Here is a 16,699-nt window from a genome sequence, read left to right on the forward strand (position 1 = left end):
AAGTTAGAATAATTTAAAATAATGTAGATGCCCTTCAGAAAACTCAGGAGAGTACAACACTTGCTGAATCTTACAACAACATCTGGTCGCCACAGTATTTGAAGCTAATTGTTCCCAACTGAGAGAAAAGGTACATGGGGGGTGGGTCAGACTTATGCTTAGCACACATCAAATAAACAGACCATCTTCTTACTGGAAATATGTTCAAGTGTAATTTAAAGTAACTGAATCACAGAATGAGATAGAAGAAGTCCCAATCTGGTTGTTTATTTTGTTTACTTATTGTTCATTTAGGAAAACATGTCATTCTTTCTAGTATTTTAATTTGCAAGCTTATTAATATTATTGCTATAGTTAAGGTTTGACACATTGGCACTAATGAAAAATACCACTGTTGAGGCAATCATTCCATAATAAAAAATAGCCTGTTTTGTAGATTATAGACATAAGAAATTACTTCTGGAGTAAATTGTGCCATCACTGATAATATAATCTAAAAAATGATTAATGCTGATACCAATTATTACACAAATATAACAAAATGAATTTTTCTTGGTGTTAGGCTAAAGAATATATGCTCCATGATTACCAATTAAACTATGCTATATATTGAGGAGATAAAATACAGTGGTATTAATGGGCACAAAAATACAGATAAGGATATAAAAATATGAATCACTTATTGAATAGTATTTAATGTGGTAATATATTATTGCTAATCTAAATTTGACATTAGAACTTGATGAAACACATAGCATCAGGCTTTTGGGGGTAGTATTTTGGTAACAAATAATAATGTTTTTGTCAAAGGACACATTATTTTAATCCTAAATAAAGTTGGCAAACCATTATTGTCCACTGACATTATTGTTCCACTATGTAAACTGCTGAGCATTCATACATAAAAAACAGAAATGCATTTTCTAAGAGTTCTAGAAAATATAAGTGGTTTTATTGAGTAGTATTGACTTAGTTGAAAAAAAAAATGCTAAACTGGGGATGAGGATACATTTCAGTTGGTAGAGTGCTTGCCTGGCATGCACAAGACCCCGGGTTCAATTCCCAGCACCAAATATATACACAAAAGCTAAACTGGGTAGCCAAGAACATTATTGTCACATCTCACTGAATTAGAAATCAGCTTGTGACCCACATATTAATCCATATCACACTTGTAAAATTAAGGAACTTGACAGTATAGTGTCTTAAATCTCCTTCAACTCTGAGAACTTGTGAATTAATGCTCAGTCTGAAGCAATTATAAAATCACGTATTAATTCCTCGAGTTACCAGGCATCGTGTCATAATGTTCAAAGTGAATGAGATATTGCCCCACCCTCGAACTGCACTCCAAATGCACACACAACCTTTCTATCCTATTTCACTCTTTCAGAAACACAGCCTGAGGACTTACAAGGTACCAACCCCCCGACAAATCTACACTGAGGGTACCCTAACAAGAGGACTGGTTAGTCCTTGATTTCTTTCTAACCAAGGTGAGGATAGCAGAAAACCCAACAAATTAGATTATGTCAGATAGTGATATGAGAAAGAATAGAGGGACTCCAGACTAGAGTTAAATAGGGTGGTCTCCCAACCCTCCCTAAGGAGGTAAGATCTGTACTAAGACTGATGAAAGAACCAGTCATCTGAAGAAAGGTCCCAGGATAGAGTGGAAGGTGGGATGCAGAGCATCCTGAATCATAAGGATAGCATATTTTAGAATATACTAAGAAGGGTGTGGCCTACCTAAGAACAGAAGGGATCCACTGTGGCTACAGGGTAAAAAAGATGCAGTTAGGAGAGATGGGTAACCAACTCACATTGCTGTGTGATGCGTGGAATGAATATATTTTCTACCTTCCTTGGGAAGTTTTGGAATGCTTTTAGGCAGCAAAATGATGTAATACTATTTAGGTTTTAAATTTGTAGAAAGTATGATTCACTTGCTACAAACCATAAATAGAATTAATTTTATGACTATAAATATAAACAATTTACTCACTGACTATAATCCGTAGAATTTGATGAAAAGTAATCATAACAACATGGTTTGGGGAGGGGTAAAATGAAATTGGGAGACAAGTGAGAGATGATGGGCAACTGGCTTGAGCTTATCTTGAGCAGTGAAGATGGAAGTGTTCAGGTTTGGGCTGACTTTTGGAGCTGAAATCAGCAGGATTTGCCTATGAATAAGTTGCAGTCAGTCAAGGTGACTTCTAGGTTACAGGCCTGATCAAGGTTTGAGTGCTATTGCTATACACAGAGACAGGAAGATGGGGTGGAGGAGGAGTAAATTTTAGTAGGGGCAGAGAGAATAAATGTACTTGTTGCTAAACATAAATATTTCATGGCTACATGATTTTATATTCACAAATTTTTAAATCTTAGAAAAATTGGAATTCCTTCATATGCTGGCATCAGTTCAGAATATAAGATTTCTATAACTTGTGACATTGCCAGAACATTTTATCCTATTTCAGGCTACTACCTCTGTCCAGAAAGGCATTTTGCAATTCCCCTAACTGGTAAATGTTATTACTTTTTAAAGATTTAACTGAAATGTCACATACTCTCTAACATCTTGCATATCTACACTTCAATGGCAAACTTATTATTCATCATCTCTATTCCTAAATAAATTACAAATATATATTATAACTGACAGTATGTGCTATCATTAATTACCTATCAATTTCCAAAAAATACATTATTCAGACCTTTTATAAAATTTATCAATTATGCTTTTGCATATTTATACAACTGTTGCTTAAAATATAAATTTCAAAATATTTATATGAGCATAACAATTGTTGATAAATTTGAATTTGGGGGCCTTATCCCAGACTAATGAATAAGAATCTCTCAGAGTGAGATCCAGAAATCTGCATCACATCTGGTTCCCAGTTGATCATACTCACACTGAGGTCGGAGAGTCTTGGTCCATAGAGACAAGGGTATCACCAGTGTGTGGCAGCGCCTGGTCTGAGCTAAATGTTTCAACTAAGGTTTTTTCATAACAAATTGTTGATCCTGATTGAGCTGCCCAAATTGATACTTGAAAGTATTTGGCTATTTATTAAAAAAATTTGTCTTAGTAACAAATTTCTCATAATATGCCCTATGAATTTATTTTCATAAACATATAGTGACTTAAAAGAGTTCCTTATGACTGCCTCAGAAAGAAATAACCAGAATTTTTGAAGCTTCTTTGGAATTTGATGTGAGAATAGGTGCCTAATTATAGAGCCAAAAAAATTTATCATAAGTGGATGGTTTTTCTACTAAAAAACATTTATAACTGACAAGATTCTCAACATAAATGCATAGTGAAAGAATCTCAGCTAGCCAAGGAGATTTAATCACAGGGTTTAGGGTAAGAGAGACATATAAATCTTATATATGTGAGCAAATCATATGTGATTAAATTTCAGATTTAAAGAGAGGCTTTAAACTAAGGCAAATAACTCACTGTATCAAGGATTCCTCCTCAATTGTGAGCTCCCTAAGGGCTAGTAGGAGGACTTATATATTCCTTTATTCCCAGGGCCTAGCATAGTGTTCACATACTCAACACAAGTGCATTGAATTTCCTTAATTCATGAGTTATCTTCTGAAACTTTATTCCAGATATAGGATAAAGCAAACATTCTTTAGCAGGTGTAATGGAATAACAGAAATGACCTAATAATACTAGTGATGCATGCATTAGGAAAATATTACAATGGACTTCAATATGTCAAAAGAGTCATCTTATGGAAAAACCATGCAATCACTTCGGTTTGGGAGTGGAATTAATGAACTGAAATCAAGATCCCATGGATAACACCTACAGCAATTATTAGAACCAAACAACTTGCAAGACCAGTTCTAAGGAACAATCTTAATCAAAGACATTTGTTTCACATATGGCTAAATCCAATCATAATAGGAACAACAAAAAAAATAGTACAAGAAATCTGGTATAAATCTACTGTTTCCTGAGTGGTAATGAAATCAAGTTTGTATTTTATAAGGACAGCTCAGAATAGACCATCTCTTAAGCTGCAAGTTGCAAATGGTATTATCTAACACATGGTTATAGAAAATAGCAGACTAGAATTCATGATTTTGATAGAAATAATAAGTATACTCGGTGTTTCATTTGGTTTGGTTTTTTGGAAGAAAAATTCAAGGACATTTAGTTCAAATAATTGTATTTGCAAAAATTAATTTTCAGGTGCCTATTAAACTGCTGGGAAACAACTGCTAAACAAAATGATCCACCAAGATGGCATTGCTACCTTGCATCCAACCTTACCCATTTTTTGCTTGTTTACACTTGATGATAGAGTCTGGAAACTCTGCAGAAGACCAAAGGCAACTGCATTATCAGCATGTACATTTAAGCTACTTTCTGGGATCCATTCTCTGTCTCCTGAAATGGAAAAATGGTTGAAATAATAGTATAGAATTAGGTAAATCCATGTGAGTAGTTTATTATATTTATTATCTTAATGAACAACATTCATCTGAATTAAGGAATATTTATAAAATAGATATATTATAAAATTAAGAATCATAACTTTAAAATAAAAAACATTAAATTTATACATCTTGATTAAAAAGAAAAAGTAAACTATAAATTGCAAAGATAATACATGCATATGAATAGAAACAATATTTTTGAAAAATAAAACAACATAATAGAAGGTATAATAGTTTGCACATGAATAAACATATTTAAACGCATAGAACACTAAATGATATAGAAGATACCAAGACCTAGATTTATAAATGAAATTACAAAATCAAGGAGTCAGGCCTGATGATTGATACACATCTATAATTCCAGCACCTCAGGAAGTTGAGGCAGGACAGTTGCAAATTTGAGGGCAGCCTGGGTTTTGGCAAGATCATATCTCAAAATAAAGAATAAAAAAGGCTAGGTGCCTAGCTCAGTGGGCAGAGCACTCATGTGTGAGGCCCTGAGTTCTATCCCCACTACAAAAAAAAAAAGGAAGAAATAAAAAAAATCTGTATATATTACACACATGCATATTGACTCCGTAATTAAAAATAAAGTCTCTCACAAAGAAAAGTCTCAGACCTAACGTCTTTATGGTGAGCTCAGACACACATTTTGAGAAAAACTATTTATAATCCTTCTTAAACTTTTTCAAAAAACTTAGGGGGGACACTTTTTAACTCATTTTGTAATGCCAGCCTCACCCTGACCCCAAAGTCACACAAAGATACCAAGCAAAGAAATATTTACAACAATATCCCTTAAAAGCGGTGATGAAAAACATCCTCCACAAAACTAGCAAACAAAATTCAGCAGCACACACTGAAAGGATTATACTAAATGATCGAGTGGGATTTGTTCTTGGAATATAAGAAATGTTTAACATATGAACATTGATCACATTGATCAGTGTAATACAACACCTTAACAGAAAACTGATGTGTAAAATGCACTTCACAAAATTCAACACCATCTTATCATGAAATCTCTCAGCAAAATAGCAATAGTTAGAAACTACCACCACATAATCCATTACATATGAAAACCCAAAGCAAGCATGATGTGTTATAATGAAAGCTCTTTTGACAAGAAAAGGAAAGGACAGCTGTTTTTGTAACTTCTATTCAATATAGTACTCTACTTGGTGAAATTAGGCGAGAAAAAGAAAAAATTGGGAGGGGGGTATCCATGTCAGAAAGGAAGATGTAAAATCATTTCTGTTCAAAAATCTGATCTCATTTGTTAGAAAACCCTAAAATTTCCTCACACAAAAAATATAAAAAAATAGAGATAATAAAGGAACTCAGCAAAATAGCAGACTAGAAAGTCAATAGGCAAAAATCCACTGCATTTCTTTATGCTAGAAATGAACACTCTAAAATAGAAATTAAGAAAAATAATTGCATTTATACTATCATCAAAAGTAATAAAATATTTAGGAGTCAACCAAGGAGATAAAAAAATTTATAAAATAAAAACATTGATGAAAGAAGACAAATAAATGATCATGGACAAGATCTAGTAGTGCTAAGATGTCAATAGTATCAAAAGCAATTCATAGACTAAATGCAACCCCTATCGAAAGCCCAATGATATATTTGTAGAAAAACCCATTGTGCAATTCATATAGAATCACAAATGACCCTGAATAGCCAAAACAATCTTGAAACACAAGAATAAAGCTGAAAGATATCTCCTGATCTTGTAATGGACTATAAAGACACAGTATTCAAAACAGTATTGTACTGACCAGTGTAAGAAAACACTGAACCCAGAAATAAACCCTCATGGCAAAATGATTGCTGTTAATTGACAAAAACTGGATACATTTATGGTATAAAATATGTTTCTTTGAGATTTGAATAAATTGTGAAATGGCTAAAATCAAGCTAATTAACATGTCTTACCTCACAATGTGTGTAATTTTTCCTCCACTGAGGATTGAACCCAGGGCCCCAAACAACTTGTACTCTTTTATGTTTGTTAAGAACACTTAAAATCTACTCTTCTAGTCAATTTTTTTTTTTTTTTTTTTTTGTGCTGGAGATTGAACCCAGGGCCTTGTGCTTACAAGGCAAGCACTCTACCAACTGAGCTATCTCCCCAGCCCAGTCAAATAATATTTGACAGCAGTGTTTAGATCATTAAATGGGGAAAAGGTCTATTCAACAAATGGTGCTAAAAAACTTTAAATCCATATGCAAATGAGTGAACGTGGACTTTTATCTAATACCAACTACCAAAATTAACTAAAACTGATCAAGGCATAGATCTAAGAAATAAAACTATAAAACTCTTAGAAAAAAATAAGGACCAAAAGCTTCAAAATATTAGATCTGGAAATGATTTCAGGGACTTAGTATAAAAGGCACAGGAAACAAAAGGAAAAATAGACAAATAGAACATTAAGTAAAAGGAAAAAAAAAAATTCCTCACCAAAATACACTACCAACTGAGCATGATAGAGCATTTCTATAATCCCAGCAACTCAGGAGACTGAGGCAGGAGGGTCCAATTTTTATGCTACTCTCAGCAACTAAGCAAGGCCCTAAGGAACTCAGTGAAAGCCTGTCTCAAAATAAAAAATAAAAATGCTAGGGATGTAGCTCAGTGGTTAATGCCCTGGGTTCAATCCCCAGAACTTCTTACCCCCTCAAAAAAAGCAAGTCACAGAATGGTAGAGAAAATTACTTGTAAATCATATTAATATCCAGATACAAAAAAGAATTACTCAAAAACAAACAAACAAAACCCAACCTGATCAAAAATGAGCAAAGGACTTAAATAGATATCACTTCATAGATGACATCCAGATGACTAATAAGCATGTGAAAAGATGCTCAGTATCATGAATCACTTGGGAAATGTAAATCTAAACTCAAGTAACTACAAAGACATACCACCTCAGACTCAGGAAGATGAGTATCATCAATAAAAACCAAAAATAATACAAGTTGTCAAGGATATGGAACAGTTAGAACTCTTAAACACTATTGGTGGAAATGTAAATAACTAAGAATCAATAAAATCAACAACATTAAGTTTATTTTCTACATCTTAAAATATTACATTCATTATGGGAAATGTACAGCAATTCCTCAAAATATAAAAATCAAATTACCATATAATCTAGCTATTCTACTTTTAGGTTTATCCCCAAAAGAACTGACAGCAACAAAGGAACCAAAAACATACCATGGAGAAAAGATAGCCTCTTCAACAAATGGTACTGGGAAAACTGGAAGTCCATATGCAGTAAAATGCAATTAAACCTCTATCTCTCACCCTGCACAAAACTCAACTCAAAATGGATCAAGGACTTAGAAATTAGACCAGAAACCCTGCACCAAATAGAAGAAGACAAAATAGGACCGAATTTTCATCATGTTGGCTTAGGATCAGACTTCCTTCACAAGACTACCAAAGCACAAGAAATCAAAGCAAGAATCAATAAATGGGATGGATTCAAACTAAAAAATTTTTTCTCAGCAAAGGATACAATCAATAATGTGAAAAGAGAGCCTACAGAATGGGAGAAAATCTTTTCCACACGCACTTCAGATAGAGCACTTATCTCCAAAATTTATAAAGAACTTACAAAACTTTACACCAAAAATACAAAGAATCCAATCAATAAATGGGCCAAGGAACCGGCCAGACACTTTACAGAAGAAGACGAACAAGTGATTAATAAATATATGAAAAAGTGTTCAGCATATCTAGTAACCAGAGAAATGCAAATTAAAACAACCCTAAGATTTCATCTTACTCCAATTAGAATGCCTATTATCAAGAACACAAACAATAATAGATCTTGGCGTGGATGTGGGGAAAAAGGCACACTTTTACAATGCTGGTAGAGTTTCAAATTGGTGCAACCACTCTGGAAAGCAGTATGGAGAATTCTCAGAAAACTTTGAATGGACCCACCTTTTGACCCAGTTATCCCACTCCTCGGTTTATACCCAAAGGACCTAAAATCAGCATACTATAGTAACACAGCCACATCAATGTTTATGGCAGTTCAATTCACAATAGCTAGATTGTGGAACCAACCCAGATGCCCTTCAACAGATGAATGGATAAAGAATCTGTGGTATATATACACAATGGAATATTATTCAGTCATAAAGAAGAAGAATATTATGGCATTTACAAATAAATGGATGGAACTGGAGAATGTCATGCTAAGTGAAATAAACCAATCCCAAAAAACCAAAGGCCAAATGTTTTCCCTGATAAGTGGAGGATGATATATAATGGGGGTGGGGGGTGGGGAGTGAGAGAAGAATGGAGGAACTTTAGATTATGTAGAAGGAAATGAGAGAGAGCAGGTATGAAAAATGGTGGAATGAGACAGACATCATTACCCTATGTACATGTATGATTACACGAATGGTATGAATCTACATCGTGTATAACCATAAAAGCGAAATGATGTACCCCATTTGTGTACAATGAATCAAAATGCAGTTTGTAAAAAATAAAAAATTAATAATTTATAAAAGAAAAAAGAAAAAAAAAAGAACTGACAGCAGCGTCTTGAGGAGATATTTGTGTGCATGCATGTTCACAGCAGCACTACTCACAACAGTGGAAGCCAGGAGCAGCTCAAGAGTCCACTGACAGACGAATGGGTAGACAAAGGTGGTAAACCATATAATGGGATATTATCTGGCCATAAAAAGGAATTTTTTAAAAAACCTTTCTCTACTTTAACAGTGACTTTCAACTACGTCCCAGAGATTCTTGGGGGTTTGGAGAAATGCATAAAGAAGAAGCTAGAACGAGAGAGCTCCAGACCTTCTATCATCACTCTTTATACTTTATGTTTAAAAAAAAAAAAAAGGAAGGAAACTCTGGTACATGCCGCAACATGCATGAAACTGGAGGACATTATGCTAGGTGAAATAAACCAGTCACAAACAAAAACCAAATACTGCTTGATTTCACTTATGTGAATGAGGGACGTAGAATAATCAAAATAATATAAAGAGTAGAATGATTGTCAAGGGCTGAGGGAAGGAGAAAATGAGGAGTTACTGTTTAATGAGTATAGAGTTTCAGCTTTACAAGATAAAAGGGTTCTGGAGCTCGATGGTGATGAAGGTTGCAAAACATTATGAATGCATTTAGAACCAATGATCTGTAAGCTTAAAGATGATTAAGATGGTACATTTTAAGTGACATGTATTTTATAGAGATATGAAAGATTAAAGAGAGAAAAGGAAATTACAGCTATGTCTCAGAAAGTTCACAGATCCTAAGATTTTATGACTTGTTTTTGAGATTCAATTTAAGGCTCTTCATATAATACTTAGCTGATGAAGTAATTCACAGGGTTTATAATATTTTACAATATAATGAAGACCACATTCTAAACTCTGAAAAGAATCTTCCCCCAATTTCATGATAGTCACGTTTTCTCACATTTTTATAGCAGTATTAGGTGTAAACATACAGCAACTCACACTGGGCTAATCATTGTAGGTAGACAAAAAGGAAGTTATTTTATTCATTGCACAGAATTGTCCAGTATTTCTGTTGATGACAAGAGATTGTTTGGAAAGAGTGTGTTAGAGATTTGTTAGGTTGGCCCATAGGTCATCAGATTTCACGTTCAAATTTACCTGCAAGTGTACTCCTAGTACTGGAATGGTTGCATTCTAAGCTATAAGAAGGAATTAAGTTGAGTTTTTCATTTTTATCAAAAGTAAAGAATCTTTCAAGTCCTTGATATGGTTCAGTTATAGGTTTACTTCTGAGGGCTATTTCTTGTAACGACTAGAAAACAAAATGTTCAACAAAGTTAAGTTTATTTTCTACCTTATAATAAGAAAGAAGTGCATTCATTCATCAAACATCTTATGTACCATGTGGCATAAATTATGCATTCATTACATTTAAGTTCTAACAGTGGAGACAAAAATAACACAATATTGATAAGTTCTGAAAAGTGTATAAACTACAATCAGTAATTATCTGAAAGTTGCCATCACTGCAAGGAGGACAGAATGTCATACAATAAAATTAAAATGTCCGTTCTGCCTTCTTTACTTTCTTCCCTCCTTGTCTTCACACCTAAATTATCCTGGAATACGGAGTCCCTTCCATATGCAGTGCCTTTGAATGAGTGTATTTTTCTATACATACAATAATTTCAAAGATGAAAGTAAAATACCAGTGAAAATCAGTCTGATCTGACAATGGTCATGGATAAAATCCAAGTTAATGAAATACTCGAGACAAATATACAAGTCAGAAAGTGAGAAGAAATTAACAAAGTTTATGTAGCTAGAAACTAGCAGAACTAGGCTTTGAACATAGGCTTTGCTGATTTGAAACCAAGGCTTATCCCATCAACATATTATGCTGTTTCTCTATATGCTGTTATTCTTGGATAGAATATAACTGGGATTAAATAAAATACATGAATATAGTAGGAAGCATATGAGGAAATCAGAAGAGAGAGCTATAGATTGGCTTAAGATATAATCACAGTGACTTTTCATATTTAACAATTCCCTGATGAATCTAATTAATGCCCAAACATAGCCTGTTTCAAGGGATTAAACAATACAAAGCAAATGCTGTAACTCTTTGCAAATTTACAAATCATATAAGTGAGAAAACACAAAATGAAGCCAGTGACCAATCAAACATGCCATTCAAAGACAAATCCAAATCCATTCTTCTCAAAACATCTTTGTGACTCTCAGATATTGATAAAAACAGAATGCCTTTAGCTCTAGTGAAACTTATATTTGGATTATGCAATTGCAAATATGGAAGGATTTTAAAAGTCTTGTTTTACCAACAGGGAAAGTTATTAAAAAAAAAGTTATATATATTTTTTGTTTTGTTTTTGTCCAAACTCACAAAGTTAACTATTAATAGTGTTGAGAGCAGGGTGGTATCTGTGCTGCTAACTGTCTCAAGGACAAACAGGACTGCTGGGCCCCTGTGCTTACCAAGGTTGTTAAGAGATATTTGTCCGAGGAATGTGCAGTTGCCTGGAGACCTTATCTGTCAAGGACGGGAGCGGGGCTTAGCCCCGACTCATCTCCTGCATAGTTCACCCCTTCCCTCCTCCCTTCTTCCACTAGGACCGTTCAGTTCTGGCAGGACCCAATAAGAATCAGATAGATTGGCAGGACCCAACCAGAGGAGGACTAATGTTTAGCTGTTCAAATGTTAACCAATTAAAAGAACACTGTAAAACTGCTTGCCTTTCATTATAAAAACCCTGCTAACGAGGGCTCGGGGCCTCTCTGAGCATCACCGGTTTTCGAGGACGCAGAGGACCAGGTTCGAACTTGCTAATAAATGACTCTTTGTTGCTTGCATTGATCGTGGTCTCTGGTGGTCTTTGCGGGGTCTCGAGCCTTTGGGCACAACATATGGGGGCTCGTCCGGGATGCCCCAAGCCCACCCAGACACCTGATCATAGAGTCATGTGACACCTTCGGCCGGTGAGTAAGACATTGCCGTGTGTTTTCTGGTCTGGATTGCCTGCAGGTTCTGGTTCTGGGCTGGCATAGTCCTGGCGGACGTGCTATAGGACCCCAGCAGGGTCTCGGGAGACGTCCCCTCAACCCGTCGGGCGACTTTGTTGCATCTGGTGACTCTGTCACATCTGGAAAGCTTCTGTGCTGCATTCGGGAGAACTTGTCGCATCTGGTGACTCTGTCACATCTGGGCAGCTTCTGTGCTGCATCTGGGCAGCTTCTGTGCTGCATTTGGGCGACTTGCCACATCTGGTGACTCTGACACATCTGGGCAGCTTCTGTGCTGCATCTGGGCAACTCTGTCGCATTTGAGTGACTCTCACATCTGGAAAGCTTCTGTGCTGCAATTGGGCGACTTTGTCGCATCTGGATAACTCTTTGTCCCATTTGGGCATTGTGTTGCATCTGGGAAACTCTTTGACACAATCAGAAATTGTTTGTTTTTGTTGACAAAGTACCAGCTAGGCAATTTTTGATTTAGTGTGCTACGTGTCTGTCTGTTTGTGTATTGTACTATATGGTCTTTACTCTTGCCTTCTATTAAATTCTTCATTGTGTTAATCTGGTCTTAGGCTTAGGTATACTCATTGCAGGGTACTTTACAGTCCTTCTCCTTGTTCCTGAGAGATTTGTTTACTCCAATCCCCCTAGGCAGAGAGCTCAGCAGCTCCATTCCTCAAAAGTAGTGGGAAATAATGTTTTGTGATTTTCTGCATTCAAACCTAACCTGATTTCTCAACCAGGAAGAGAAAGGGTTAAAAAAGTCCTGGGTGATCCTCCCTCCCCCCTGCCTGGCCTTGCTGAAGCCTGCATTGGAATGTAAACTGCAGCAGTCTCAGTGGGAAAGGGGGGTAACCTGAAGATAAGAAAAAAAAAAAAGAAAAAAAAGGTGTTCGTTTTAAACTTCTGGGCTGCTACACAGAACTAACTCATTCTCTAGGATTCTTGTTTTGTTTTGTTTTTCTCTAATGCTATATTTATGAGTTCATAATTTTGATCCTGCATACCTAGGTTAATGATTTTTTTTCTTTTTGATCAGATCTATTTTTATTCAACTAGAGTTTTTGAACATCTCTTACATTGCAATGGAGATTCACCTATAAAGTTACAAGGCCTTTGATTTTGTATTATTTGTATGTCGTGCTAATGTCATGTTTTGTCTGTATCAAAACTGAGCTGCTCCTAAAATTAAAATTTAAAAATGGATCCAAATACTTTTATTTACGTGATTTAAAAGGAGTTCAATTTAAATTGGGTAAACTAATAAAAGTAAAATGTCTTTAGAAATAACTCGCAAGTCTCTAGGTGGTCAAACTAATGGAATATTGATGTTAAACAATGTCTAATATCAATTGTTTCTAGGACTTTTCTTCAACAGGAAAGAGACAGCAAATACTGTTCAGGACACTTGTCTGATATCTTGGTTTTTACAGAATAAGTGAATTAGAGTTAACATGTATGGGATTACTCAAATGTGTTTGTTGGTGACATCTGATTAATTTGCAAAGTTAAAATGCTCATTGTTAAATAACATCAAGTACTTTTAACTCCTTAAATTACATGGGGTAATATACTTAAACATTATTGGTGTTTTCATAGGTTGGTAAATTAAAAAGGGTTCAAAATTGCTTTGTGTCATTACTAAAAACAAGGTTACTAAGAGTTATGTTCTAACAGATAAAACCTCAACTCAGAGGGTGAGCATTCCATCTGCTCCCTTACCACTTCCCCCTGCTCCCCCTCCAGTTCTGCAAAGCTCCAAGGAGCTCTTAGATTTGGATTTAGAGTTACCATCTCCCCTTTCACTGTGTTTCAGTTAGAGTACTATAAACCACAAAGTATTTTATCTTGTTAAATCAGAGTAATTTGTCTAAATTCAAAAATTTCATAAGAGTTGTTTCAGAATGTGGACAAAAAGGGGTCAACAGATAGGAAAGAGAAAATAAAAGGTTCTGGGTTTGGAAATATATTTAATAAAAAGGAAAAGAAAATGTTTCTGGGTAAGAAAGTGCCTGTGTGATGGAATACATGAGGGTCTAAGTAGGTGCTAAGAAAGTCTGTGTGTAAGTAAAGGGCAAGTTTCAACAAGTCTGTGTGTAACTAAGTTGGTTGTGTGTATGTGAGACAGCTAAAGCTATTTAAGATTTTTCCTCAGGTGAAATACTAATGTTCTGATAGAAGCCAAAGTTTAATCTATATGGTAAAATGACATGGTGAAATAACAAGGATTTCTTAGAAACACTAATTTACTCTTAACTTTGTGTCTATTAAGTTTTATTCTTTAAAACAATTAGTCTTAAAAATTGGGGTTTATACAATTATGGTTAAACAACTGTTAAGAGTATTGTACTATGTTACAGAGTCTAAATTTTTCTTTAAAAACTGAATTTAGTAAGATTAAAGTGTCAAGGTAATTGTGAAATGGTCACTCCTTGTATATTAATGTATTCATATTTTCCAGGTATACAAGTTTTTAAAGCAGGAAATTTGTCAAGCTGCTATTCTCCAGAATAAACTTGTCTGTACTGGTAATATTAAACTTAAAGAGTACATTTTATTGGGGATTTATTTCTATCATTTAATGTTCTATTATGGGACATATTATCAGTAAGGTATATGTAAAATTGGTTACTTATTTCACTGAGATAAAAATTTAAATGTAAATGTATATCTAAGAGTTAGTGACAGCCTGATTTGTTTAAAGGTTCATATTGTAGAAGGTGAAAGCATTTTGCTACACAAAAGAAAAGTTAAAAGCTCTCTCAGCCTTTCTTCATTGATTCCTGTTTTGGATATAATGTTAGACTGTGTTAACTAATGTTCATATGGACTCAGAAATCAATATATGTAAACTTCTTAAAATGACATTTAAGAAAGAGTATAATGCACAATAGCAAAAATGGGACAACAATGACTGAGATTGGGGTCCCTGACTTCATGACTGTAGCATGCCTGGTGCCTGGGAGTGTTCCTGTGTAGGAGCACAAGATGCCTAACTGCTGTGGCAGTAGCCTCCCTGGGGAGACTCTGTACAGGAGTCCTATCAGCTGTTACATTGATCTCAGGCACACAGCTCTTGGGCAGAAAGAAATTGTTTTGCTAGATAACCAGTGTTTCATCAGTTCCCTTCTCTAGTTCCTGCCCACCTTACAGTAACTTTGGACAGTGGACTTCTTTGAGAGCTACACGGAGTTCCTAACATTGCACTTTGCAGTTGTGGGAAAAAGTTATGTAGATGTTCTAGTCTCTGTAACTCTCCTGAAAACAAAGAATAATGCTTACATAGTCTTTAACCTAATAATAAATCATGTATAAATGTTGCTAACATAACTCTTTAGATCTGCATTTCCATCAGAGAACAGAGCTCCATCTGATCTCAGCTTAATCTTCAAAATCTGTTTATAAACCTTTATTTTCTAATACTCCTTTGACCCTCACTGAACTTGAAAATTTGGTCATGCTGGTCATGGCAAAAGGGGCAAAAATTAGCTTTAGGATTAGAACATTTTACTTAAGACTTGTGAAGAGTCCTGCCTTACCTGAGATAAGGCTCTGCCTCACCCTGCTACATGTTAGAATGACTCCAAAGTAAGCCAGACTTTAACTCATTTAAAGTTGTGCTCAAAAGTTTGATGTTTGTTGTAAAGATTACTGTGATCTCAAATAGGGTATATAATGTAGAACTCAGCCAAAATTCAAGATAACTATTATACAAGCTAAATATGTTTTTACTCTTGCTAATTTCATTTTGTAAAACTGTTGCCTGTTACTGTCTTGCAGAAGTAGATGCTTCCAGAACATACAACCTAGGTAACTTGTGATAATAGGCCATCACCTTCAAAACAGATAGTATGTGGTAGTACGTTAACAAAAGGGTAAATGACTGTAAAGTTATGGACATTAAAGTTAAAGCCCAGTACTCTTACTTTATGACTGGTGAGACTGGCTTGCTGGATGATTAAGATCAAACTTAGAAATTGGAATTAAATACAGAGGCCAAGAAAAAAAAACAGTATCTTGCCCTCAAAGTCAGCCTGAACCCAGGGAATAAGAGGACTTCTCTAAGGAGTGCTGCAACTCTGGGTCACACAACCTCCTGATCAAGGAGATTGTTGAGACTAGAGGATGAAAATCACTCAGTGCAACTGCTGCAGAGGAGGGTCATGGAAAAAGGGAGACACCCCTAATGCTTTCAAGGAAAGCCACCTCATCGAGAAGACCCTGCCTAACCAATGGCACTAATGGAGCTAAGAAGCTACTCTTAAGTTCTCTATGAGTGGCCCCTGTGGAAACTCGACTGACTCTTTAACAAGACAGGAACCAGGTCAATTTGACCAGCTTGATCTTGGACACCCAGCAAAACAGTTAAAACCAAAATATAGCCATTCTTGGGCATTTAAAAGAAATAATAGTTAAAAGTAACTTAAGATGTACACTTGTGTTACCCCACTAAAATTAAGAGTGGAAGCTACAAAAGAAAGATTCTTAGGCAAATGTGCCTGATAACTATCAAGGAAAACTGCCAGAGTCAGAAGATTTTAGTCAGTTTAAGGCCTACAGTCACAGGTAGGCTTTATCTATGTTTGCTAGTATGATTATCTAGCCCTAAGTAACAGAAATACAGAGATCTCTACTTAACACAGGCTATACCAATAAAGGGATATTGTATAAAAATCAGATGACA

The 16,699-nt window shown here is 35.2% G+C and overlaps 1 protein-coding gene across 4 annotated transcripts in view; it reads right to left on the reverse strand.

Moving 5' to 3' along the window:
- The window catches only part of Zbbx (zinc finger B-box domain containing), a 138,922-nt gene that overhangs the window by 19,141 nt on the left and 103,082 nt on the right, over positions 1 to 16,699 (reverse strand). For 3 of the 4 annotated variants that reach the window (XM_047564471.1, XM_047564469.1, XM_047564470.1), the window contains 2 exons: positions 10,138 to 10,291; positions 4,301 to 4,417 (listed from right to left, as the gene is read on the reverse strand). In XM_047564471.1, coding sequence (XP_047420427.1) covers positions 4,301 to 4,417; positions 10,138 to 10,291 — 271 coding nt within the window. The remainder of the gene's footprint in view (positions 1 to 4,300; positions 4,418 to 10,137; positions 10,292 to 16,699) is intronic. The other variant, XM_047564472.1, reaches the window with a different exon arrangement.

Source organism: Sciurus carolinensis, chromosome 9 (assembly GCF_902686445.1).
Source record: "Sciurus carolinensis chromosome 9, mSciCar1.2, whole genome shotgun sequence".
Taxonomy (NCBI): Eukaryota; Metazoa; Chordata; class Mammalia; order Rodentia; family Sciuridae; genus Sciurus; species Sciurus carolinensis.